The sequence below is a fragment of the Saccopteryx leptura genome, chromosome 3 (assembly GCF_036850995.1).
Source record: "Saccopteryx leptura isolate mSacLep1 chromosome 3, mSacLep1_pri_phased_curated, whole genome shotgun sequence".
In the NCBI taxonomy this organism is placed as follows: Eukaryota; Metazoa; Chordata; class Mammalia; order Chiroptera; family Emballonuridae; genus Saccopteryx; species Saccopteryx leptura.
The window spans coordinates 288666050-288690688 of NC_089505.1; the positions used below are offsets into that span (position 1 = coordinate 288666050).

Consider the following 24639-nt stretch of genomic DNA (forward strand, 5'->3'; position numbering starts at 1 on the left):
TTGATTTTCCCTTCTCCAAAGAAGAGAGAGGCCTGTCAGCCTCTTGCTTGATGTCTGGCTTGTGCAGCAGCTGCCCATGGGGCCTCGTGTTTGCTCTTTCCACCCATACATCTTGAGACAGAGATGGCTTCGGGTGACACTGGTGACACCATGCTTACAGCCGTCTGGGTTGGGGTGGGTAGAAGTTGAGGAGAAACATTGGTGGCTTCCCCACTGACCCTGCCTCTGGGCAGGAGGCGTAAGGGAGCTCGCACCTCCCAGCCTGGCCACCCAGACACACTGAGGTGTGAGCGGGCAGGGCGTGCTTGGGTCACCTGGGTGGGCCATGTTCATGTCTCTGCACCTTGTTTTTTATAAACAGCTTTTCTGAGATAACATTGATATTTAATAAACCACATATATTTAAAATGTAGAATCTGATAAACTTCGATGTATGTATATACTTATGAAACCATCAACACGGTCAGGACAGTGAAAGTCCCTATCCCCCCATACCTTTCCTGTGCCCTTTATTAATGTCCCTCTCATCACCCCACCCCACCCCACCCGTAACCAGGGACTGCTTTCGGTCCCTCCAGATCAGTTTACACTTTCTTCAGCTTTATCTGAATGGACTCCTACAGCATGTACTCTTTTTCATCTGACTTCTTTCCCTCAGCGTGATGATTTGGGATATGTCCGTGCTGCACAGATCACCAGTTCATTCCTCTGTGTCGCTAAGTAGGCAGTCATCCTTGGCATGAATACACTCAGTTGGTTTATCCATTTACCTGCTGGTGGACGTTTGTGTTGTTTCCGTGTTTGGCTGTTACAAGCTCTGCAGCTTGTGTTGAGATGGAGGGAACACTAACCAGGGAGCCTGGAGCCCCTGGCTTTGTCATCATTCACTGTATGCATGTCCCCTCCTCTCTCTGAGCCACAGGGTTTGGTTCTGAAACATAAAGCTTGGGACTTCTGGCTCCTTAAGTCCCTCCAGCTCTTAAAGTTGCAGCCTATGTTTCTGCATTATTCTGAGAACCCATGTCCCACCCCACCCGGATGTGCTCATGGTGACAGCGGGGGCCAATGGCAGAGGCTGGGCCTGATCAGGACCTGGGTACTCTGGGCACTGCGCTGCCCAGGCCTCACTCCGGAGCCCTGAGGAAGAAGTCTTTGCTGCTCATCTGTCCCAGGGGACTTAAGCAAGGGAGTTGGGAATTAGCAAGCTACCTGACTGGCGCATGCATTCCTGCAATGCTCATTTCGGCTCCATGTGAGCACCCAGGGGCAGGTGTCAGCCTTGCTGCAGTGGCCCCACGTGCCCCAGGCGAGCAGAGAGCTGAGCCTCTATTTCACACTCCAGAGGCCCTGGCAGGTGGGGTGGAGCTGGTTCTGTGCCTCCTTTCCCTCCCAGGGTGAATGGCCACCCTCATTGCCTCCCAGCAGCCTCAGCAGTGCCCTACTTAGGCCCGGGGGTCTGCCCATCTGTTCTTAGATGGGGGTCTGCCCATCTGTTCACCACAATGGGCTGGAGGGGGCAGGGTGGCAGCAGATTCATATTGCATCTGTGGAGCCAGATCTGGAAGGTTAATCTCAGATCGCTTGGGTCTCGGGAACACTGGCGTGGTTTCTCCACAGCCTGATCTCAGCACACCAACCTGCTGCTCCCTCTTGGGGGCCAGGAAGGACTGTGCTCAGGCGAACCCTGCCTTCCAGAGGCCACTGGAGCAGCAGCTGAGACCTCAGTCACCAGGAAGGGGAACCTGGGGAGGTGAGAAAACAGTGGCACAGTGAGCCAAGGGTGGAATGTGGAAGACCTGGCCTTGGGTCAAAACCTGGTTCTGCCACTAACTGGTTGGATGACTTTGGGAAAGTGATACGACCTCCTTGAACCCCAATATCCTCATCCAGGAGATGGATACGGCTGTGCCTACCTCCGCTGGGCTATGCTGAGGATCTGGTGACACACCTAGTCCAGTTCCTGGCTTAATAAATAATCTTTGCTCTGCCTACCTCACCCTGAACTGACTTAGTGATGTTGGATGTCAGCAGTTTCCTGGGACAGATCTCAGCTCTTGAGGCCATCTGGAGTGCTCCAGTGTCTACCCTCCCATCTCCTTACCTCAGGGACTGGTCAATCGCCAGAGAAGACTCAGGAGTGGGGGCTGGGCAGAGCTGAGCTAAATGAGGAAGCCCAAATGAGGCGGTGGGCGAGAGGGGTGAAGGCTACACCAGGCAAGGAAGCACCTGTTATCAGGAAGTGCACATTCCCAGTCCAGGTCATTGACTTCCTGGGGGACCAGCGAACTGTGGGCTGGAGCCCAACCACCTGTGAGCTCTGATTAAACAGGCAGTTTCAGAACACAGATAAAAGGAAGTGGTAGGTAGCTGGTGTCAGTCACAATTCACCAAGAACATGCCGGAATAAATGTCACCCTGAATTAAAGTCCTCTGTTTGGGCTTGCTCTCTTTGATATTTTCATCAAAGGCTTGAATAATGGCACAGAAAGCTGGATTATCAGATCTATGGCTGGGCTTGGAACTGGGAGAGAGGGGAATGGATTTAATAGTGGAACCAGACTTTGACACCTGGAGCGTCATCAAAAGCCTGACGCCAACCAGATGGGGTCTAGTGGCGCTAAGTGAGTGACATGTTGCACTGACATTAAAAAGAGAAAGTGCCTGGCTTCAGCACAGGAGAGGCCTGGCTTGAAAGGTACATAAAAGGCACAGACTTTTTCCCTTACCCTTCAATCTGCTACCACAATGCACAGTCAAGGACGAAAGAGATGTTCTGAGTCCTCCTGGCCTGGGGAAATAAGCAGGGGGTCACAGAGAGGAGGGAGGGTCTCCTCAGTTGTGAGTTATTGGCCTGGGGGAAGAATTCTGTGGTTCCCTACTCCCCCAGCCTAGCCAGGTTGGGACAGCAGGCTCCTGGGAGTCACTCACAGAAACTACCAGATGGAGACATGGTATCTGCTTCCTAGGTTAGCTGTCTGCTTTGGAAGTGAACTTGCCGTCCCACCCTTTGCCTGTATGAACAAGCATATAAAGCACTGGGGAGAGATGGGGGCTCACTGGGGGCTGTCTGCACTCCCACTGTCTGGAATGGTCAGGATATATATTTTCTGGGCCAAGTGGACACTGGAAGGTGGCTTAGGCCACCTTTGGATCTTTGCAGTAATCCACCCAAGAGGGCTGGTTTGGGGGCTAGAGGGAGCTGGGGGGTAAACCCCAGGGGCTGGAGTTCTAAGGACATTGGATTGCCCCGCCTATGGAACAGGACAGTGAAGATGTTCCTACGGGTTCTGCTAACCCCACATGGCACCCCGGAGAGCCAGCACTTGGAGTTGGTCCATATAGAGGGCTTCTATTGTCTTTTTAGTCCCTCTTCCCCTCTGTGGAACAGCCAGGAATAGAAGGTGGGCTGAAGATTGGTCTATTTTGGGATCAGAGAGAATATTAGCATTCAAATGGATTTGAGGTTAAAATTTTAAACTGGACTAAACTGGACTGCACTTCCTTATATCCAAGAATGACCAAAAAAGCTTTGAAATTGGCCCCAACTGTTGTTCAAGAGACAAGAATAGGAGAGTCAACCTAGTGCTGCTAAAGGCTGTGAAGGGAGGTAAAACAAAGCCATTTCTGCCTTGTGGTCCAACAGGTTCAGATAATGCACTATCCTTGCTGCAGCAGCCCATTGGCTATGGGCTTTCAGCTGTCAGTAATGAAAAACCCATCTGGGTCTTTCACTTCCCCTCTCCTGTGACAAAAGGTCCTGAGGAAAGGGATTCCAGGGATCATTAATTGTCACAGTGACAAGCTCTGTCTCCTCCTTCTGTCATTCTCACTGTGTCCACAATGTCTTCTCTCATGCTCACAAGATGGCTGCCACTGTTCCAGGCATCACACATAGACTTGGAAATCCAATTAGAATAGAGTAGCGTTTCTTCCTCTGTGATTTCTTTTAGGAGGAGGAAAGCCTTTCCCAGTAGCCCCAGCAGACTTCCCTTAAGAACCTATTAACCAGAATTGAGCACTCTTATACTTAATCCAATTTTTGGAAAGATGCCTGAGGTCACTATAATTAACTTTGTCCCTGGAACTAGGGTTGGGGAAGGGTTAGCACCTGAGGAGTGTTAGCTCTTTGCCATCAAAGCAGAAGGGCACAGGGATGGCTCTTGATTAGATAACCAACAGTGTCTGCCACAGTGCGTCACATGACTGAACTCCAGGAGCGGGGTGGGTGGGCTGTGAGCTCAGGGTGAGGTGGTTGCCAATAAGTCAGATGCACTCTTAAGCTGCATTAATAGGAGAAGAATATGCAGAGCTGTCTGGACCACACATGGTGGTGTATCAAGCTCTGAACCAGCTTTGGGAGTAAGCTGAAGCTCTTTCAGAGATGGGAACCAGGCTGGTGTGTGTGTGGAGGCAGGGGGGCGGGGTGTAAATCTAGACACACTGTCTCAAGAGGTGGGGCTGAGAGAATAGGGCATTTAATTTGGAGAAGACTGGAAGGCACCAGTCCATGGGGGAAGCCATCTTGAATCCACATCAGAGGGAATGACTTCATGTGGCCCTAGAGGGCACAGCTAGAACAAGAAGTTCTTGTCTCGAGAGAAGGAAGACACAGTTATTAGAGCTGTGAATGAAGGGGCTACTTCAGTGAGTGAGGGTCCTGTAAATCAGGACTATCTGACCTGTTATGGAAGCTGTTGAGGTGATTATTATTTATTTTTTTTTAATTTTTTATTTTTGACAGAGACAGATAGTGAGTCAGAGAGAGGGATAGACAGGGACAGACAGACAGGAACGGAGAGAGATGAGAAGCATCAATCATTAGTTTTTCATTGTGTGTTGCAACACCTTAGTTGTTCATTGATTGCTTTCTCATATGTGCCTTGACTGCGGGCCTTCAGCAGACCGAGTAACCCCTTGCTGGAGCCAGCGACCTTGGGTTCAAGCTGGTGGGCTTTTTGCTCAAACCAGATGAGCCCGCGCTCAAGCTGGCGACCTCGGAGTCTCGAACCTGGGTCCTCTGCATCCCAGTCCGACGCTTTATCCACTGCTCCACCGCCTGGTCAGGCGAGGTGATTCTTTATAAAAAAAATATTTATTGATTTCAGCAAGAGAGAGAGAGAGAGAGAGACAGGAACACTGAGCTGCTCCTGTACTTGCCCTACTGGAGATTGAACCAGCAATCTTTGTGCTTCCAGATGATGCTCTAACCAACCAAGCTATCCAGCCACCTTGCTTTGGAGGGAGGCTAAGCTAGATGCATTCCAGGCATGTATATTCAATGGAAAGTGTCTGAGCTTTAGAGTCCAAGGGCCCTGGGTGGGGTCTTGTCATTTAATAGTTGCGTGACCTCAGGCAGGTCACTTAACCTCTCTGAGTCTCACCTTTCTCATCTACCAAAATGAGGGTGATAGTACCTGTCTTGCAGGTGGTTGTGAGATTTATTAAGTCTATGACACTCAGTAGATGCTCAATAATGGATGTCACCTTAATTCTCTGGCATGTCCTTTACCTCAGGAGAGAAGCTGGTACTAGTTGTCTAGTACCCCGGGCAGCCAAAAGTTTCCTTAGAGCTTTTTCTGGCGTGAAATGAGGGCAAAATGAGAGTTTTTACTACAAACGTGAGGGCCCAACACAGCAGAACCCTGGTTTCCCAGGTTGGACCTGTGCAATCTAGAAGGACAGTGCCTCTCAAACCCCAATGCTGGGGCCAGAGCAAGCCCATGATGTGACCCTTCTTCCTGCCACTCTGACCCAGTGGTCAGGCCAGCATATTTTGTACTGAGGGATGACCTGGTTACATGCTCCCTCTTCAGGGAACAAGAGTTATGGAAGAGTGTCGATCTGGGGAGTTGGTCTGGGTCAAAGGCATGATCTTTCCCCCAGGAACCTTCCGCCTCCCCAGCTGAAGGGCAAGGGTTGTTGGTTGGACATTCTGCTGCCCTTGATCCAAAGTCCAGGGCACTGGGCAGTGTTGGACAAGGGCGCATGGTAAAGTGGGTAAAGTGTTCATAACTCCTTGTTTTCTTTGGCTAATGGGTTCTATGAACCATGTCCATCTGGGGCCTCCCCAACCCTGGTATCCAGTTCATCAAGCTGTGCTGCCAAGGAAATAGCCGGTGGTCTGGTCAATGCTCAGAAACAGGTGACTGTGGGACAGTGCCTGCCCTCAGGACCCTGGGTCTTTCTGAGCTGTCGTGCTGTAGTCTGTACAATGGAGGTGTTAATCCTCACCTAAGTCACAGAGTTGTCCAACAATTAAATGAGAGGCCAACTGAGAGAGCCCTGTAAATGCCGTCAATGTGGATTCTTGAGGAGTTCATGACCAGAGAAGATCATGGAGGTCAATTCCACCACAGTCCCTGCCCTAAGGAGGTGGCACCACCCACCAGGCCCTCCCCTGTTACTGGGAGACTGAGCGGCGGAGATGTGAGTCTCCTGATGTTTGTGCAGACCTGGATATGGGAAATTTCCAGCATGAGAATGACTCAACTCCAGAGATTAGCAGCTTTCATCTGAAATCAGAGTCAGAGAAGGCTGGGCTCTCGCTCTGTGGGTGGTGGTGGTGGTGAGGGTGGAAAGTTAGGTTATTTGGATACTAATCCTGGCTACACCATTATCTTGCTCCACGACCTTGAGTATCTCACTTCCTCTCTGTAAACAAAAATTCCTTCCTTTGAAAAAGAGGAGCTGGGCCAAGGGTCTAGACTGTGTATGTGCTTCTTTGCAGCCTTTGACAGAGGTGGTAGCAGTGCCTGAGGCTGTTGTTCTAGCATCACTGTCACCTGGGCAAGAGAAGGGGACTGTGTCCATGATAGATTGGGCTCTTTAGGGGCCCCTCGGAAAATGGAGTCTGAACCATCTTTGGGAGTGAGAAGGGGCATTAGCTTCTCAATGGAGTTGGCGAGGTATGCATTGGAGTGGGGAGGCTAGCATGGTCATGTGGGCAGTTGCTCTTTCCTCCGGCAATGTCTATCCTGAAGTTCTTCCCTGACCCTGGACAGCCCTCAGAGCCCCTGGCTTCCTAAGATGAGTTGTGGGATGCTCTTGGGCTTGGAGGCAATGCCGAGCCTGTAGAAAGAGCTAGAGTGGGGAGCTCTGGGAGGAAAAGAACTTCTTAGCTCCATCAGAATCTTTTTTAAAGGGTGACATTTTAGGTTATAGTCTCCCCTCTCAATAAGGTTCTGAATAAGAAAGGACATGCCTTAAGCTGCTCTATGACTTCTGCCAAATCTTTGCTGAAGACATGGACCAGCCTGGGGACAGGACCCAGTGAGGTGGGTGAGAGCAAGTGCTTCAGGGCCACTGGTCCTGGGCTGAAGTCCCAGCTCTGCCACCAACCCACTGTCCAATCTTGGCTCTGAGCCTTGGCTCAAGCTGACACATCATTGAGAATAAAATATGTACTTGGTAAGGCCATGGCCTTCAGTTATAGAAGGACTTACAAACTAAACTCTTTTTAGAATTTATCGATGGGGAGGATCAGCCTTCTCTCTCCATCAGACAAGGAGATTTCGATAGAGCAGCATTACCCAAAACGTGCTCTGCAGAGCACAGGGCCAGGAGAGCTGCCACACAGAGAGTCTGGGGCTGGGCATGAGTTTGGGCAAGGCTGGGGTAAGCGGAGGCAGGCTGCTGTGTTTGCTGCAGGGCTTTCAGAACCCTTAGAAGCTAAGATGCCTTGTGACGATCCACACATGCGTGACACGTACAGCATTTCCCCATTCGTTTGGCCAAGAAACCCTTTTCCTCAAGGTGCACCATGGAGCATGTTTGGGGAAGAGTTGCCGGTGTGCGCCTCTTTCTCTCTTGGCTCCAGCTGATGCTCACATGGAGTAATCACATCAGCAGGATCTCGGTACGTTTATACCCCAGACCCTCTCTGCAGTACTGATTGTCTATATTTGCATTGCTGTACATGTATTTTTTAGTGCGGGATTCCTCAGATGCTGGGAGGGATGCTATCACCCGGAGATAAAGAGCCCACACTAGGACCCGGGCAGTTCTGAACCCTCGGGAGCTGTGGGCAGGGGCTGGCATGTGGTTCACCACTGCCATGTCCTGCTCGGCCCTTGGGAGCCTGGGGTGGGCGCAGCCCTTCCAGGATTCCTTCAAGCTCTGTTGATTTTGTCCTGGGTGTTGAAGAAAGGAGGGCAAGTGTCAGCATGTTTGTGTTCTGCAAGAATTGCTTAAGAAAGTAAAGCAACCTTGTACTGGTCACTGCTGACCTCACAAATGACATAATTTCTGCTGCTGTTGTACTAAGAAAGAGGCAACTGGGCCATGGGCAGGAAGCCCTGGCTTTTGATGAGGTGGTCTTAGAGCAGTGAGCAGCGGGAGCCGAGGCCACCCTAAGGGACACACACCACCGAGGAGCTTGTTCCAGGAGCCTGCCTGCAGCTGCAGGGAGCCACCGGGAGAACTGTCACATTGTGTCCTGCCTCCTGGGGGAGGGGGCATTGGTAGTGGTGGTGCCGGTGCTACCACTTCTTTCATCCCTGAACTCTCAATAAATACGTTTCTCTCTTTCTCTTTCACAGTTGGCTTATGTGGGTAGGTGGGAAGACTGGGAGAAACTCTCTACCCCACCCCCTTTATTTTTCCAGTATATTTCAATCTGCAGGGAGCAAACCATTAGTGGGGAGAGAAATAAATTTGGTAGGTTGTGACCAGCATTTTATAACATGAACTAGAATAGTAAGTCATGGAATGCACTGGCTGTAGTAGAGGTTAAGTATTGCTTCATGAAAGAAAGATAGGTAGCTAGGCATGTTGGTCGATACAGAGTTGCAGTATAAAAGGTTGTACCCAGCGACATCTCAAAGCCACTGGCTAGCTGATTCTCGGGGCTGGCACCAGCCGGGCAGGGTGCCTCTGCTCCCTGGGTTTTCTGTGCTCTGGGTTCAGTCCCAGGCTAAGTTATCCCTCTAGAAAAATATGTACCCTGAAGAGATGAGAAGCATCAATCATTAGTTTTTCGTTGCACATTGCAACACCTTAGTTGTTCATCGATTGCTTTCTCATATGTGCCCTGACCACGGGCCTTCAGCAGACTGAGTAACCCCTTGCTTGAGCCAGCGACCTTGGGTCCAAGCTGGTGAGCTTTGCTCAAACCAGATGAGCCCGCACTCAAGCTGGCGACCTCGGGGTCTCGAACCTGGGTCCTTGGCTTCCCAGTCTGACGCTCTATCCACTGCGCCACCACCTGGTCAGGCATGTATCCTCTTTTAAAAGAGACATTTTTGTGCCAATCAGGCCACATGGTTGTAAGTTCTGCTGCATGAGAAGGGCATTCCCACTCCTGACAGGGAGTGACAGGGGGCTGTCACTGTCAGCTGGAGTGTTGTCAGACTCTGCAGGCTATTTGAGAAGGGGGCAGCGCTGGACTTGGAATCTTCAGTTCTGGTTCTAATCCTGGGCCTGCCACTCACTGCTGTGTGACTCAGGGGAAGTGCCTTGCCCTCTCTGGGCCTCAGCTTACTCATATACAAAGAGAGAATTGGACCAGGTGACTTTTTTTCTAAGGTTTTTTTTTTTTTTTTTTCTGAAGCTGGAAACGGGGAGAGACAGTCAGACAGACTCCTGCATGCGCCCGACCGGGACCCACCCGGCACGCCCACCAGGGGTGACGCTCTGCCCCTCTGGGGCGTCGCTCTGCCGAGACCAGAGCCACTCTAGCGCCTGGGGCAGAGGCCAAGGAGCCATCCCCAGCACCCGGGCCATCTTTGCTCCAATGGAGCCTTGGCTGCGGGAGGGGAAGAGAGAGACAGAGAGGAAGGAGGGGGGGTGGAGAAGCAAATGGGCGCTTCTTCTGTGTGCCCTGGCCGGGAATCGAACCCGGGTCCCCCGCACACCAGGCCGATGCTCTACCGCTGAGCCAACCGGCCAGGGCCCTAAGGTCTTGTTTTGTTCTTATAGTTGTTCCAGGGTGACACAGAAAACCTGAATCTTAGAGGAAAGCACCAAAGGGAAGCCAGTATTGCCCCCAGACTTCTCTTTAAGACCCCTGGAAGCAAAGGGTCTAGTTAGCCCAAGGAGCATCAGGTAGGTGTGTCTGTAGATGCTGGTGGGGATAGGGTGTGTGGTGGGGTGAGAAGGGCAGCAGATGGCCAAGCCCTGGTGGTGCTTAGGGCATTTGATAACAGAGACAGCTGAGCCTGAACCTGGTCTCCATGGACAGCATTTATTAGGCGCCATTCTCAGTGTGAAGACAGACAGGAGGGGCTAAAGGGAGGCTGTGGCAGCCGCAGCCTTTAGGGTCCAGGGGCTGCCCGGGGTGTGGGTGTGGGCGTGGGGGCGTGTCACCCACATGTATTGCATATTCAGTGGCAGTGTGCCCAGGCATAAGGCATTGGGGAAGCAGAAAGGCTGCCTGCAGTGGGAGGGGTGAGGGGAAGCAACACCGGCCTTCCAGGTCCCTGGAAAGACCCAGCCGGAGACCAGACACCGAGCAGGTGGCCATGCCCGGCCAGGACCATTCAGCCTCCTTCCTCACCATCTCCCTAAAACTTTGGTTGTGGCTCCCTCGGGACTGACGGGACAGGACCCCTCGAGGGCAGGGTCACACACAGGACAGAGGCGGCCAGCACTGCTCCCCACCCCAACAGGAACACAGAGGGCATCCCTGGCTCCTAAGACCTGCTCTCCTTGGCACGTGGGCAGCCAGCTCCTCCACATTGAGACAGGACTCACACACAGGCCAGGCCGGTCTTCTTCCCTCCCAGGGGTTCCCGGAGGCTGAGCATAAGGCTGGGGTTGGGCTGAGGCTGATCATCAGGCCTGGCCTTGTTTAGCAGTGTTAAGGAGCCAACACGGGAACAGCATGTGAGGGTATACTGGGGGGGGGGGTGAGAAGCCCCTCACACACCCCTTGATGCTGTGCTAAGTTCCAGCTCCAGCTGTGGGTCCCGGAGTGGAGCCTAGGGTCTCACCTCCATCTGCTGCTCTCTTCCTGGACTTCTGGGTTGCAGGTGGGGGAGGAGGCAGTAGACACACCAACTCTAAGCCCCCCACCTGAGAGGGAGGTTTCTTGCTGTAGTCTTAGCTCATCTCTAGCCACTTGGGACACAAGCACCAACACTGGCTGTGGGGTCAGGGATCAAGTCTCAGTAGGCTATGCCTGCCAACTCTCTGGGCCACTCTGCCCAATTTCCAAATTTTTAGAGACCCAGTTTGTGGCCTTTTCTCCGTGAGACGCAGCCCTGCTAGCTTTGGTCCCAAAGACTTCCTTATTTGTAAGCAGGCAGTCTAACTAAGGGGTCCTGCCCTGCTTTAGAGACCCACTCAGAGCCCTGGCTCCTGGCCGTGTGAAGTAGAGGCTGAGCCCCAGCACCGGCTCAGTCCGGGTTTCGGGCCTGTTTTGGGCCCCAGCTGGCCACACAATGCCAGTGTACAGGGCAGGAGCTTTGCTTTCAAGAACAGGCAGAGGAGTTGGAAGGAAAGAGCACTCAGCCTGGAACAAGCAGCCTAGGTCATTGCTCCCCTTTGCCTTTTGCTGTCTGTGTCCCCTCAGGCAATTCACATAATCTGCCTGGGTCTCGTTGTCATCTGTAAAATGGGGATGAGAACTCTTGCTCTGGTGACCTAACTGGAGTGTTGTGAGACTTGAATGATGAGTAGGCAGAATAAAGTTTTCAGAGGCTAGAACTTATTCCACAGATGTCAGAGTTGGTAATGGTGAGCAGTGGCCGGGATGGCAAGTAGGGCATTTTCTGTTAGGTCCAAGGGAAGTGTCTGGTAGGCCGGACTCCCTTTGCCCCCACTTAGTTCTCACCTGACAGTGGAACCACCCTGAAGACTGGAGGGCCACTGCCTCCCCTCTCCTTTCTCTGCCCCTCCTGTAGCCTGCCTGTCCTTGCTTCTGTCTGCCTGCCCTCTGGGGTCTAGCTTTAGGGACTGCTGGGTTTTTACTTTCTCCATAACTGCAAAGCCATGCAAAACAACACAGAAGGTTGTGGGAGGTTGGGAGACACAACTGGGGGTGAGGAAGGGGCATGGACTGAGTGGGGTGACCTGGACAAAGACACCCTGGCTTTCGGAGCCAAGGGAAGGTGGGAGACCTGTCAGGACAGAGGTATAAATAGAGATGCGAACGTACACAGAACATGAATTCCCCTCGGAGGGAGGAGTGGGATGAGGGGATCTGGGTACTAGCAGGACCTCTGAGAACTAGGGAGCTCCTTAGATTTCCAAAGGGATGGGAGGCTCCCAGCTTCTGCCTTCCCTCCCCGCGCTACCCCCCCCCCAAGTTTCACATTTCTAGGAATTTGCAGGGCACATTTAGGGGCTCCAGGGGTCCTCAGAGCCCCAGCTCCTGCTGGCTGGTGCTAGCAGGCACAGTCGGAGATGGGGGACGGGGGTGGGGGTTGGTGAAGGGTGTGGAGGGTCAGTCTTGGGCTGATGGCGGCTGGGGCAGGTGCCTCGTGGACTCCTGCTGATCCTCTGGGCAGGAGCCCCGCCTAGCCCATGCTCCCACGTGCTCCAGGCCGCGCGGGGCGTTCACACCGAGCTCCTGCGTTTCATGAGACCTCGGAAGGTGGACAGGCTGTGCAGGCCTGTGGACACCGAGCTGATGGCGGAGCGCTGCGCCCCGCTGCAAAGGCAGCGGTGCGAGGGCGTGTCGCTGTAGCGGCCGCCCCCTCCCGGCGACGAGTGGCTCTGCTCCACGCACGTGTCGGACGTGGAGAGGTCCCGCGGGATGATCATGGGGATGGAGTACTGCAGCTTCTCGCGGCTTTTGTACCAGAGGCACGAGCACATGGACTGGAAGTGCAGCACCTCGGCGTAGACGTTGCGGAAGCCGCCTCCGCTGCCCGCAGCCGCCGCCGTGGACGAGGCGGTGTCGGTGGTGTGCACGCTGCCGCTGGCGCCGCCCGCGCCGCCCGCGCTGCTCCCTCCAGCCTGCCCATTGCGCGTGAGCAGTGCGCGGTGCTCGGCGTCACGCTTCTCGTCCTCCGCGTTCATGGTCATGAAGCGCAGCACCACGAGGTTGAGGAAGGCGCCGATGACCGTGAGGCCGGTGAGGATGTAGACGAAGCTGAAGGCCACATACTGCGGCTGCGTCTGCAGTGCTTGGTCCTTCTGCAGCGCCACGTAGTCGCCGAAGCCGATGGTGGTGAGCGTGATGAAGCAGTAGTAGTAGGCCTGGAAGAAGGTCCAGTGCTCGTAGTAGGAGAAGGCGGCGGCGCCAATGCACAGCGTGCTGATGCACGAGAAGAAGCCAATGAGCACCATGTTGGCCATGGACACGTCGGCGCGCCGCATGCCCAGTCCCCTCTTGGCACGGTGCAGCAGGTACTTCACAAAGGTGTTGATGCGCTCGCCCAGGCTCTGGAACATGACCAGCGTGAGTGGGATGCCCAGCAGCGCGTAGAACATGCAGAACACCTTGCCGCCATCGGTGCTGGGTGCTGCGTGGCCGTAGCCTGGGGGAAAGCAGTGGAAGAAGAGAGAAAGCAAGAGCTATAGCGCTGTCCTTCCAGAAACATTGCCCTTGCCTCTTCTCTGCCCTATGCCTCCCCCATTTTAGAGTCTGGCCTCTCCTTCCTTCTAGCAAAAGAGAATAGAACATACAGTTATGGACATATACTTGTCCCCTCTCACTGTGCTAGTTCTTTGCTGATGCTTTCTCGTTTACTCTGTGACAATTCAATGAAGTTGGTAGGAAGGAAGGAAGAAATTGGGAGGGTTAAGTGACTTTTCCAAGGTCACACTGTTTGGAAGCAGAGCAACTGGTGTTTGAACTGTTAGCCTCCAAATGCCTGACCTGTTTGTTCTATTAGGGAAGGAGCTGATTTGGGGAGCTGTTGGGAACTTCATCCAGAGGCAGAGGGATGGTATGAAGGCTACTGGCAAGTCATTGGGAGATCTGGGTTCCAGCTGGGTGTATATGGACTTTGGTCCTGTACCCTGTCCTCTTTGGGCCTCAGGCTCCTTGACTTGAAGGAGAGAAAGTTGAACTGAATGGCTTCTGACATCCTGTGATTCAGTGTGGAGGGAGGGAAACTGAGGCATGGATGGCTCCTTGATGACTTCCCTTGGAGACTTCCCTCCAGCTCCTCCCTCCCCAACTGGCTGAATTAGTGCTTCAGCATCCTCACCAGGACCCCTGGGTTTTGGGGTCATCCTTTGTGCCTGGCCCCAAATTAAGGTCTATTCTCATGGGGAAGTAGCTTTGCCCTTGTCAAAGCAGGTCCTCTGGGTGTCCCTCAAGGTGTTACTATCACTAGCTAGATAACCCCAACCCCTGTCTCCCATCTACCCCACTGGCCCCATCAGTCCACACAGAGCCAGGAGCCAGGCAGGTGCAAAGCTTCCCTCTGAGCCAGGGGTTGGGAACCTATGGCTCGTGAGCCAGATGTGGCTCTTTCGATGGCTGCATCTGGCTCGCAGACAAATCTTTAATAAAAAAAAACGTTAAAAATATAAAACATTCTCATGTATTATAATCCATTCATTTCCTACTGCTCATGTTCATGGTTGCAGGAGGTTGGAGCCAATCACAGCTTTCCTCCGGGACAACACCAAATTTTTATTGGATAATGCATAACGTACACGGGTCTTTGTATGGCTCTTACAGAATTACATTTTAAAATATGTGGCGTTCATGGCTCTCTCAGCTAAAAAGGTTCCCGACCCCTGCTCTGAGCCATCTATCGAATGGCCTTAAGTCATGAGTTCTGTCTGGAGACCTGGAGGGGAAAGGACCCTGGATGGGAACTCAGAAGACCTAGTCACAAGTTCCAGCCCTGTCACTAGTGGCTGTGTGAGCTCTCGGATCATGTTTCCTCATTCATAAAAAGGTCTGCTGGTCCTGACTCTGCTTTCTTCACTGGGCTAGGTTATATCAATATTAACTTTTATTAATGGTAAGGTAACCAATCGTCCTCCTTTAGGGAAGACAGTCCTTTTGTAAGTTCCGTACTCCCTTAAAAAGTGTCCTCCTGTCTGACCAGGCGGTGGCGCAGTGGATAGAGCGTTGGACTGGGATGCCAAGGACCCAGGTCTGAGACCCCGAGGTCGCCAGCTTGAGCGCGGGCTCATCTGGCTTGAGCAAAATAAAAAATGCTCACCAGCTTAGACACCAGGTTGCTGGCTCAAGCAAGGGGTTACTTGGTCTGCTGAAGGCCCGCGGTCAAGGCACATATGAGAAAGCAATCAATGAACAACTAAGGTGTCGCAACGAAAAACTAATGATTGATGCTTCTCATCTCTCTCCTTTCCTGTCTGTCTGTTCCTATCTATCCCTCTCTCTGACTCTCTCTCTCTGTCCCTGTAAATAAAACAATAAAAAGAAAAATTAAAAAAAAAGTGTCCTCCTACATGTCCTCCTTTTTGATATTGGAAGACTAATCTGTAAATGTCCATATTTGATCAGTGCAGAGTCGATCCATTGAGTGTAATGTGACGTATTTGTATCTAAATGAATACTTTTTTCTTACAATTATTATTAAAAATTAATAGGCATGTAAGCATAATTACAATATAAAATATTACAAATATTTTTATTATGCATTTATCATATAGTATATATATTTTTTATTTTTATTTTTATTTTTGTATTTTTCCGAAGCTGGAAACGGGGAGAGACAGTCAGACAGACTCCCGCATGCGCCCGACCGGGATCCACCCGGCACGCCCACCAGGGGCGACGCTCTGCCCACCAGGGGGCTATGCTCTGCCCCTCCGGGGTGTCGCTCTGTCATGACCAGAGCCACTCTAGCACCTGGGGTAGAGGCCAAGGAGCCATCCCCAGCGCCCGGGCCATCTTTGCTCCAATGGAGTCTTGGCTGCGGGAGGGGAAGAGAAAGACAGAGAGGAAGGAGAGGGGGAGGGATGGAGAAGCAGATGGGCGCTTCTCCTGTGTGCCCTGGCCGGGAATCGTACCCGGGACTTCTGCACGCCAGGCCGACGCTCTACCACTGAGCCAACCGGCCAGGGCCTCATATAGTATATTATTGTTGCAATGAATAAAATGTTTCTTTTACTTACGATACTGTTTTCTTCAATTTATTTTTGTCCTTTTATTGTAAAAAAGTTGGTCACTTTATTAATGGGATTATTATAATAAAATAATGCTGGCAGGCTTCCCAATTTCCCCTCCTTTCTAAGCCTTGTCAAAACTTAATCAAATATTGCTTCTTCCATGTCATTGTTCTGGATTCTTCACAGCTGGAAGCGATCTCTGCTTTAAGTGGTACAAAATGTTCAACTTTGAACTCCAGGGGCCAATATTACCACCACCCTCTGCTCAGTCCCCCAGGGCCACCAACTACATCTATACAGCTAAACACTAGCTTAGGTGGTGGGTAGGCACTGCCGGACCTTGTCATATTCCTTTCTAGCTCATGCTCAGGGGATGAGGCAGGATAGGATACTGTGTGCTTTGGTGTATGATCTGAATTAAAATCTTTACTCTGCCATGCACTCTGTGTGTTTTTTTTTTTAATCTCTCTGCCCCTGGCTGGTTGGCTCAGTGGTAGAGCGTTGGCCTGGCGTGCAGGAGTCCCGGGTTCGATTCCCAGCCAGGGCACACAGGAGAAGTGCCCATCTGCTTCTCCACCCCTCCCCCTCTCCTTCCTCTCTGTCTCTCTCTTCCCCTCCCGCAGCCAAGGCTCCATTGGAGCAAAGTTGGCCCGGGCGCTGAGGATGGCTCTATGGCCTCTGCCTCAGGCGCTAGAATGGCTCTGGTTGCAACAGAGCAACATCCCAGATGGGCAGAGCATTGCTCCCTGGTGGGCGTGACGGGTGGATCCCGGTCGGGCACATGTGGGAGTCTGTCTGACTGCCTCCCCGTTTCCAACTTCAGAAAAATACAAAAAAAAAATCTCTCTGAGCCTTAGTTTCCACATCTGTAAAATGGGGCTAATAAGCAGCACCTGCCTCACAGGACTTTTGGGGAGATAGAGGTGAGATACTGTGTTTAATGCACTTAGGTTAGAGCCTGGTACATATCAAGGACTCAGTAACAGCTCATGATGATGAGTGATGAATGAAGTGCCAGATTGCCCTCATACTTCCAAGAGAGCACCTGGGTTGGGGGGCAGCTCCGTTCCAAAAAAAAGCGGGCATCTCTGTCAGCTCGAGCCCATTTGAGTCTTAAAAAAGCTCAGGGAGGTCTAGGGATAGCTGCTTGGGATATGCAAGGCTGTGGGTTACCTTTAGAAAGGGCTTCCCTGCTTCCCCCGCCCTGGCATTTAGCTGGTGATTGTGTCACCCTTTGCCAGGGACCTGGACAGCTGAGCTGGTGCGCCACCATGCCTGGCCTGTCCACGTCTCAGCAGTGAGAACAGATTGTACTCGCCAGCTTGGCCATGGTAGCCAGATCACAACTCACCTCGACAGCTGCGCAGGCCCTGAGCCAGATCTGCTTCTCATCCTGTCCTTCCCTGTCCCCCAAGCCAGCACCACACAGGGTGTGGGGGAGGCCATGACACTATGGATGGGGCTGGATAGGGATTGGCTTGTGCTGGCCCAGCCCCAGCTGTGTGACCTTGGACAAATCCATCCCTCAGTCTGGACCTCTCTTACCTTTCTGCACGCTGAGGCGTTGAGCTACCGCTGTTAATCCCTGCCCTGGCCACCTGGCAGAGCTGTCTTCAGGGGTAAAGGAGAGACTGGATGAGAAAGTACTTTGGAACTTGTAGTTTGTGTGACAGAAGCAGCAGTGATGGAACCTTACAGGAGAAAGTCAGCTTGAGAGTGCAATCCTGGAGGTGGGGGCAATCTCTGTGGGGTTAGGCAGCTCTATCTCACCGTCAGGGAGAAGGACCCCCTCTGGCCCCTACCAACACCTCACCCTGTGTCTACATAGGCTGTGGCTTTTCCTGGCCCGCCATCCTGTAGGAAGACTCAGCGCACACCTGCCTGGCAGCTTCACTGCCCATTGTGGGCTGCCCACAAAGCCCCCAGCTTCAGAGGGACTCTCCCCGATTTGAATACAGCCCCCATCCCAGCAGACATGATGGCTACCTGTTTCCGCAGGGGTTCCTCACACCACGCCCCTCCCTGCCTCTGCCTGCCCTGCCCTCATGCTTTACCTGTCTCCGGGTCAGAAGCAACAGCTCCTTTCCCTGCTCGCTTCCTATTGAATGTAGTGATTTTCAACGCAAGTAGCATATTCAGGCTCAACCAAAGGCTCTTATCGGGCCAGAGCCTCATGCCGTCGTACTACAACCACTGTCCTGTCCAGGGTGGCCCCAGCCTGGATGTGCCTTACCCTGGGGTCAGATGCCCCCCAGGGCCCACCTTTACTTCCTACCATAGGCTAGGGCTTAAGGTCTTATCTTACAGGTACATTTTTAAAAAAGATTTTATTTATTGATTTTTAGAGATAGGAGAGAGAGAGAGAAAGGGGGGAGGGAGGAGTGGGAAGCATCAACTTGTAGTTGCTTCTCATGTGCCTTGACCAGGCAAGCCCAGGGTATTGAACCAGCGACCTCAGTGTTCCAGGCTGACGCTTCATCCACTGCGCCGCCACAGGTCAGGCTTTCGGGTATATTTTTAACTTTAATTCTCAAAAACTTCCTACAAGGTCATTATTATGACTATCTCTGTTTGATAGCCAGAATAATGAAGGCTGGAGAGGGCTTGTGAGTTGGCCAAGACCACTAGGCCTTTTGACTCGTCACTCATTCTGATGTCTCAGAGCCAGTTCATCACCCAGGAAGGGTGCCTAGGATGGAAAACTGGGGCCCCAGGAGGGGAGCACTCCACCTCGGCACTGCCCAGAGCTGGACCTGGCAGAAATGGCAATGGGAGTGCGATGCCCAGGGACTCAGATGCTTCTCCACGTATCAGGCCTGGGGTCAGCATGCTCCTGCCCCTTTGCTTGTCCTACTGTCACTGGGTGAAAGGACACAGGAGCTGTGAGGAACTGTTGACGTGGGCGCTCCCCTTGGAAGGGCGCCAGCTGGGGTGGAGCCACTCCCAAGGGACCCTGCGAGGTCTGGGAAGTGATTGGGAGTTTGGCAAGGCCTGTCTGCCTGCCAGCAGGCCTGCAGCCTGCATGGTCTTTGCCCACGTCAGGCTTGGTTTTACGAGGGAGAGAGGGGCAAAAGGTAGTTTACATCTTCTCCGCCCAGCCAGCCCTGCGTCTCCTGGGAGGGGCTCCATCTGTCCTTGTGTGTCACTGATACACACAGAGGCTGCCATCTGGGGCTGATTGTCTAAAGACCCTCCCTCACAGTATCCAATGGGCTGACCAGCCAGAACTCATGCCCCAACCATGAGACTCTAGCCGCTGTCTCCTCAAATGCTGACTGGGGCTGTCCCTGTCCCCCCATCCCCCACCCTGCCTGAATCCATTGAGTTCAAGGTTCTCAGGGCCACAGAGGCCCTTAATGGTCATATGGCTTCTTTCTTGTACTGTACAGATGGAGAAATAAAGGCCCAGAGAGGAAATATGACCTTCTCAAGGTCACACAGCTAGTAAATGGCAGAACCAGGACTATAACCCCAGATACTCAGTTCTGCACTCAGTGCTATGTCCTCTTCCCACTGGCTCAGTATGATCCAGGTTGGCCTGTTTATTCAACCATGGCCCAGCAGTCCCGGTGTGGGAGCCACTCAGCTAAGAGATGGTCCTGGAGCCTAGCCGGAAGCAGGGACTTCACCTGAGGAAGCCAGGTGGCTGGACATAAATATTAATTATAAATATTTTTGAGTAGGAGGCAAAATGAGAAGTGAGACAGGAATCCCTGGGCCTCAGGTGTTTTTTGTTGTTATTTGTTTTTTCCCCAGCATCACCAAGGAGCTCAGAAACTGGCTGAAGCTCTGCCTTCCAAGGAGCTGCAGAGGGGTGGGGGTCCAGCTGTAACTCTTGTTGGACTTTCTCTCCCTGGCTTTCTGGCCCATTTCCTTCTAGTCAAAGCACAAGTAGCCACTCTGAACCTTCAGAATGGCCTTGGTTGGACTGGTCTCAGCTGCCTGTCCCCACTGACTTTGTGACCTGCCAGCCTGAGTGCCTAATCTTGTACCCCTGGTCCAGCTGGCCACAAAGCCAGAAGGCTGGCCACAGTCTTGGGTGGAGGAAAGAGCATGGGGCTAGGAGGCAGGAGATGTGGGGGTCTGACTTGACCCAAACCGTAACTAGCTTCGTGCCTTAGATAAGTCCTTTTCCTCCTCTGGGCCTCAATTGTACTCATCTGTAGCAGGGGAGGATAGGACAAGATAAAAGATTCCCACCTTTTTTCTTAGCTATGGGTCCCTTTAATTTTTTTTTTTTGTATTTTTCCATAGTAAGAAGACCGAGATCCACCTGGCATGTCCACCAGGGGGCGATGCTCGGCCCCTCTGGGGCGTTGCTCCGCTGCAATCGGAGCCATTCTAGTGCCTGAGGTAGAAGGTCATAGAGCCATCCTCAGCGCCTGGGCCAACTTTGCTCCAGTGGAGCCTTGGCTGCGGGAGGGGAAGAGAGAGATAGAAAGTACAGGGGGAAGAGTAAAGAAGCAGATGGGCACTTCTCCTGAGTGCCCTGTCCAGGAATCGAACCAGGGACTTCCACATGCCGGGCCAACGCTCTACCGCTGAGCCAACAAGCCAAGGCCCCTTTAATTTTTTCTGTTCACTCACAGAGAGCCTAAATTTTGAAAGATTTTATCTATGAAGTACAATGTGTCGATCAGTGCAGCTTAACTACCACATAGACCAGTCATTAAATAAATAATTGTGACAGCAGTAATTATTTTCTCATCAAAATTAAGAACATATTTGCCAATCAAATCTTCTGATGAGCGTGGGATAACTGATTTTATGAGACTGAACTAAGTTATTGTTATGCTTTTGTAATACTAAAAATGGGCATTTCTGTTTTCTGGAGGGCATCTCTGCAATGTAGTGGCATAGATGAGAGCACAGTCCTTAGAGCAAACAGCTTTCAATTTGGCCAGGTTAATGAATCTAAGTGCCTCATTTTCCTCATCTGTAAAATGGGAATAGTGATGTGCTTACCTCCTAGGGTAGCTGGGTGGGAGTTGATGAGTTAGTAGATTTAAAATGCTTAAGACCTTAGGATCAATAAATATTAATCATTAGTATGAATATTTTGGGAACATCAAGATTAGAGGGCCTTTAAAGTTCCTTTCAGCATCAACATTCTATGATCAGTGTTTCCCAAAGTTACAGTAATTGCCTAGAATACTGGTTCCACGGACTGTTAATAACTGTTGAATGAGAAAAGAGTTGCTTGGTTAAATTGAATTGGAGGAAGACTGGATTTAACAGGGTCTGTTGTCATTTCTTCTGTGTCAGCTTTATCAGAGCCATACATATGTTAATATGCAAGGTCGTCAGTCCCAGTTGGAGAACATAACTACATTTTTCACTTATTTGACCTTTCAACACTTTTCTCACAGTGCACATTGCTGGACAAGTGTTCCCCAGAGCACAGTTTGGGACACTTCACTGTAGCCTCAGGAACCCTAAGGTCCTTCTTCCAAGACTCTGAGTTTCTCTGTTGTCCCATCTCTGGTAGGCTCAGCCCCACTGGAGATTAGAAACCCAGAGCCCTTGGCAATGCCTGGCTGCAGTCTGTTTCCTGGTTCCCTGCAGACCTAGTTATCTAATGTAAATATGGGCACTGGCCGGCCTAATGTTTGCCCTGAGGGAAGATGGATGAACGACCTGCAGCCTGAGGTGCCCAAAGGCTATAAACTCTGGGCCAAGCTGGGCTGATTCAGAGCTGGCCCTGGGGAAGGGGCCATGAGGAAGGGGCCTGAGGGGCAACCAGAGAGGAATGGGAGCTCAAGGGAGACAGAGACAGCCCCAGAGGATTGGCTGTAAGACACAGCTGCCCAGGAGGGTCCGGGCTCTCCTGCTGGAGGGTCCGGGCTTTCCTGCTGGGCGCGAGCCTGCACCTCACCTCAGAAAGGCCCTCCAAGGATCCTGCCTCCTCAGGGGCCTGAGGACTAACAGGGGACTGCCCCCTTGCTCTGGAGATGGCAGCAGCGGGGAGACAGGCAGCGGGACCAGAGTCCTGAAGGAGCCTAATGGATGTGATAGGAGAGGAGGCAGAGGACAGCTGGTAGCAGTGCCAGGCCCTCAGAGGAGGCTGTCCTGCTTGGTGCAGTGGGGGAGAAGTGTGTGCTTTCCCATCCTTTAGAGTCCAGTTCTGGCAGCACCTTTCTCAAGAACCTTTTAGGATCATTTCCAGAGCTGGAGGGACCTCTCTGCCTCATTCAAATGCCTGGTCCTTATGCACTCAGGTTTGCAGAGCAGTTCTGCCAGACTCTGAGCTCCTGCAGGGCCAGCGAGTCCCCTCAGTGTCCTGTGCAAGGCCTAGTTGGGGCAGCTGCCCTGCCCAGACAGCCCTGGAGCCTAGGATGTGGATGAGAGAAACCTCCCTTAGACACCCAGTGTGGGGAGGGGAGGCCTTGACAACAGCCTTCAGTGACTCACATCTCCCGCCCCCCTGTGGCCCCCAGGCCCCTGCCGAAGGAGGCCAGCTTCAGGGCCTCAGAAGGAATCCCTACTGCGCAGGGCCTGGCCAAGCCTGTGCTAGGCCTGGGAAGCCACCAGGGCCTCATGGACCTGGGTTGGGAGGAGGGACCAGTGTGCAGAAGTGGGTCTGGAGTTTGTCCCCTCCAGGCCAGAGCTCCTTGGAAGGACAGCTCTGAAGCATAGCACCTCCTTCCCTCCACCCTGCCCCTTTCTAAGGCCTCTCTTCCATCTTCCCAGCTGCTCTTCCAGCTCTTTCCCGCACTCCCCACCAGCAGGTCCCCCTACCCCAGCTTTCCTCCAGACTTTCCAGGACAGGCCCACTGTTCTCTCTCTCTCTTTCTAAGCTCTCTGCCATCCACAGGTGCCCCTGTTACTCCAGTTCAGGGTCTTCGGGTGTAGAAAAGCCTTCATCACTCCCATCCCCCACCCTGCCCAGGCCCACAGGATCAGGGGGAGCTGAGGCGGAGGGTGCTAGTGTCATGGAAAATCCCTGCAGCAGCCAAGGTCAGTGTTTGCAGACACAGCCTGGCCTGGAGCCAGGCCTGCCTCCCGGGCCAGCTCCCTCCGGCCTATCCCAGAGGCTTGCTTTGCACAGGGGCCCTCAGAGGCACCCCAGGGTTGCTCTGAGTGCCTGGGGCCAGGGGCTGCAGGGCCAATCAGTTCTGGGGTGTGGGAGACTATGTATGTAGCTCAACTTGCTCATTTTATAGATAGGTAAACTGAGGCCCAGAAAGGGACCTAGGTCAAGATGAGTCAGGGCCCTCTGTCCTAGCTCAGTTCTTTCTGCAGAGAGAGGCAGCCTAAAGTCTGTTCTGGTAGGCCAAGGAGTAGTGAAGTCTTCCAGTAAATCAAGGGCTAGCTTGAGGGGCTGGACTTGAGGCCGGTGATGGGCTGGAGTGAATAAGTAGACCCGGATGGTCACACCATGGTCCTGGCCCTCAGAACACTTTCCATCTGAAAGTGAATCAGATGAAATATCTCAATGGAAGCACTTTGAAAAAAAAAAGTCAATGCCCTGAACAAAGAAGAGGTCATTATTACACAAATTATGTAAATGTATGGCACTAATGGGAAATGTTTTAGGAAGAATTTAAGACAGGGGCTGAAGGAGGGCTAGAGGTGGAGAACTTCGGCTGGGGTTATCGGGAAGGGCTTCACAGAGGAGGTGGTAAACCCTGGGCTCTGAAGGGTGGTGGGAGAGGCAGGGTTCTGACAGAGTGGAGCTTTGGGAGACACAAAGCTAGGAAGATAGGCGGTGTGTTAGAGGCAGAGAAAACAGACCCCTCTGAGGCTGGTGGGCATTCTCCGAAATGGGGGGTGAGGGGCCTGACACACCTCTCAGGCAGCCAGCTTCCTGAGATGCATCTAGAACCTCAGAAGCATGTCTACCCGCTGAACCTGCAGTGCCACTTCTAGGAATCTCTGCTGGGAAAATAACCAGAGATCGGAACAAAGATTTATGAACAGGGACGTTTATAACAGCATTTTCATTGTGAAAAATTGTAAACAGTTCTAATGTTCACCGATAGGGTTTGGTTAAACATATTAAGGTATATTTATGTGTTGGAATATTGTGCAGCCATTAAAGTGCTGTTCTCAAGGAGTCTCTTAATTACATAGAAAACCACCATAGAATGTTAAATACAAATGGTGAGATACAGCTCTTTATGTATGATGGGGTCCCACACTGAATATATAAATATAAAAAAAGTATCTACACACACACACACACACACACACACACACACACACCTCAGTAAGAGAAGCTGAAAGGAAATGTACTAAAAAGCTCATAGAGTTTATCTTTGAAGTATGGGCTTATAATTAATTTTGACTTTCTTTTATATATTTTGTATTTTCTACAAAAATCTATTACTTTTATGAGTAGAAAGTAACAAGTATTATAAACCAACAACAACATGGATTCTGCTTTTCTTGGAGCAGAGAGTTCCCTAGTGGAGTGAAGACTGGTAAAATGGGCAAGGGTTGAAATGTGAAGCGCTTTGAAGGGTCGGTGCAGGAGCTCAGACCTCAATCTGAGGGCAGTGAGGAGTCACTGATGGCTCCTGGATAGAGGAGGGACATGTCAGAGAGGTATGGTGACGAGCTCTCCTAGCATCCCGTGCAGGCCTTGGCAGTGGCCGATGGGAAGCAGGAGGATTCACTAGGAGGCCTCTGCACGGTCTGCTGTCAGGTGCTCAGCAG

At 52.1% G+C, this 24639-nt stretch overlaps 1 protein-coding gene across 1 annotated transcript in view; it reads right to left on the bottom strand.

The window, feature by feature from the left end:
- Positions 1 to 11759: 11759 nt before the first annotated feature.
- The window catches only part of KCNK3 (potassium two pore domain channel subfamily K member 3), a 38604-nt gene continuing 25724 nt past the window's right edge, over positions 11760 to 24639 (bottom strand). The window contains exon 2 of the mRNA XM_066378702.1: positions 11760 to 13421. Coding sequence (XP_066234799.1) covers positions 12496 to 13421 — 926 coding nt within the window. The 3' untranslated portion in view covers positions 11760 to 12495. The remainder of the gene's footprint in view (positions 13422 to 24639) is intronic.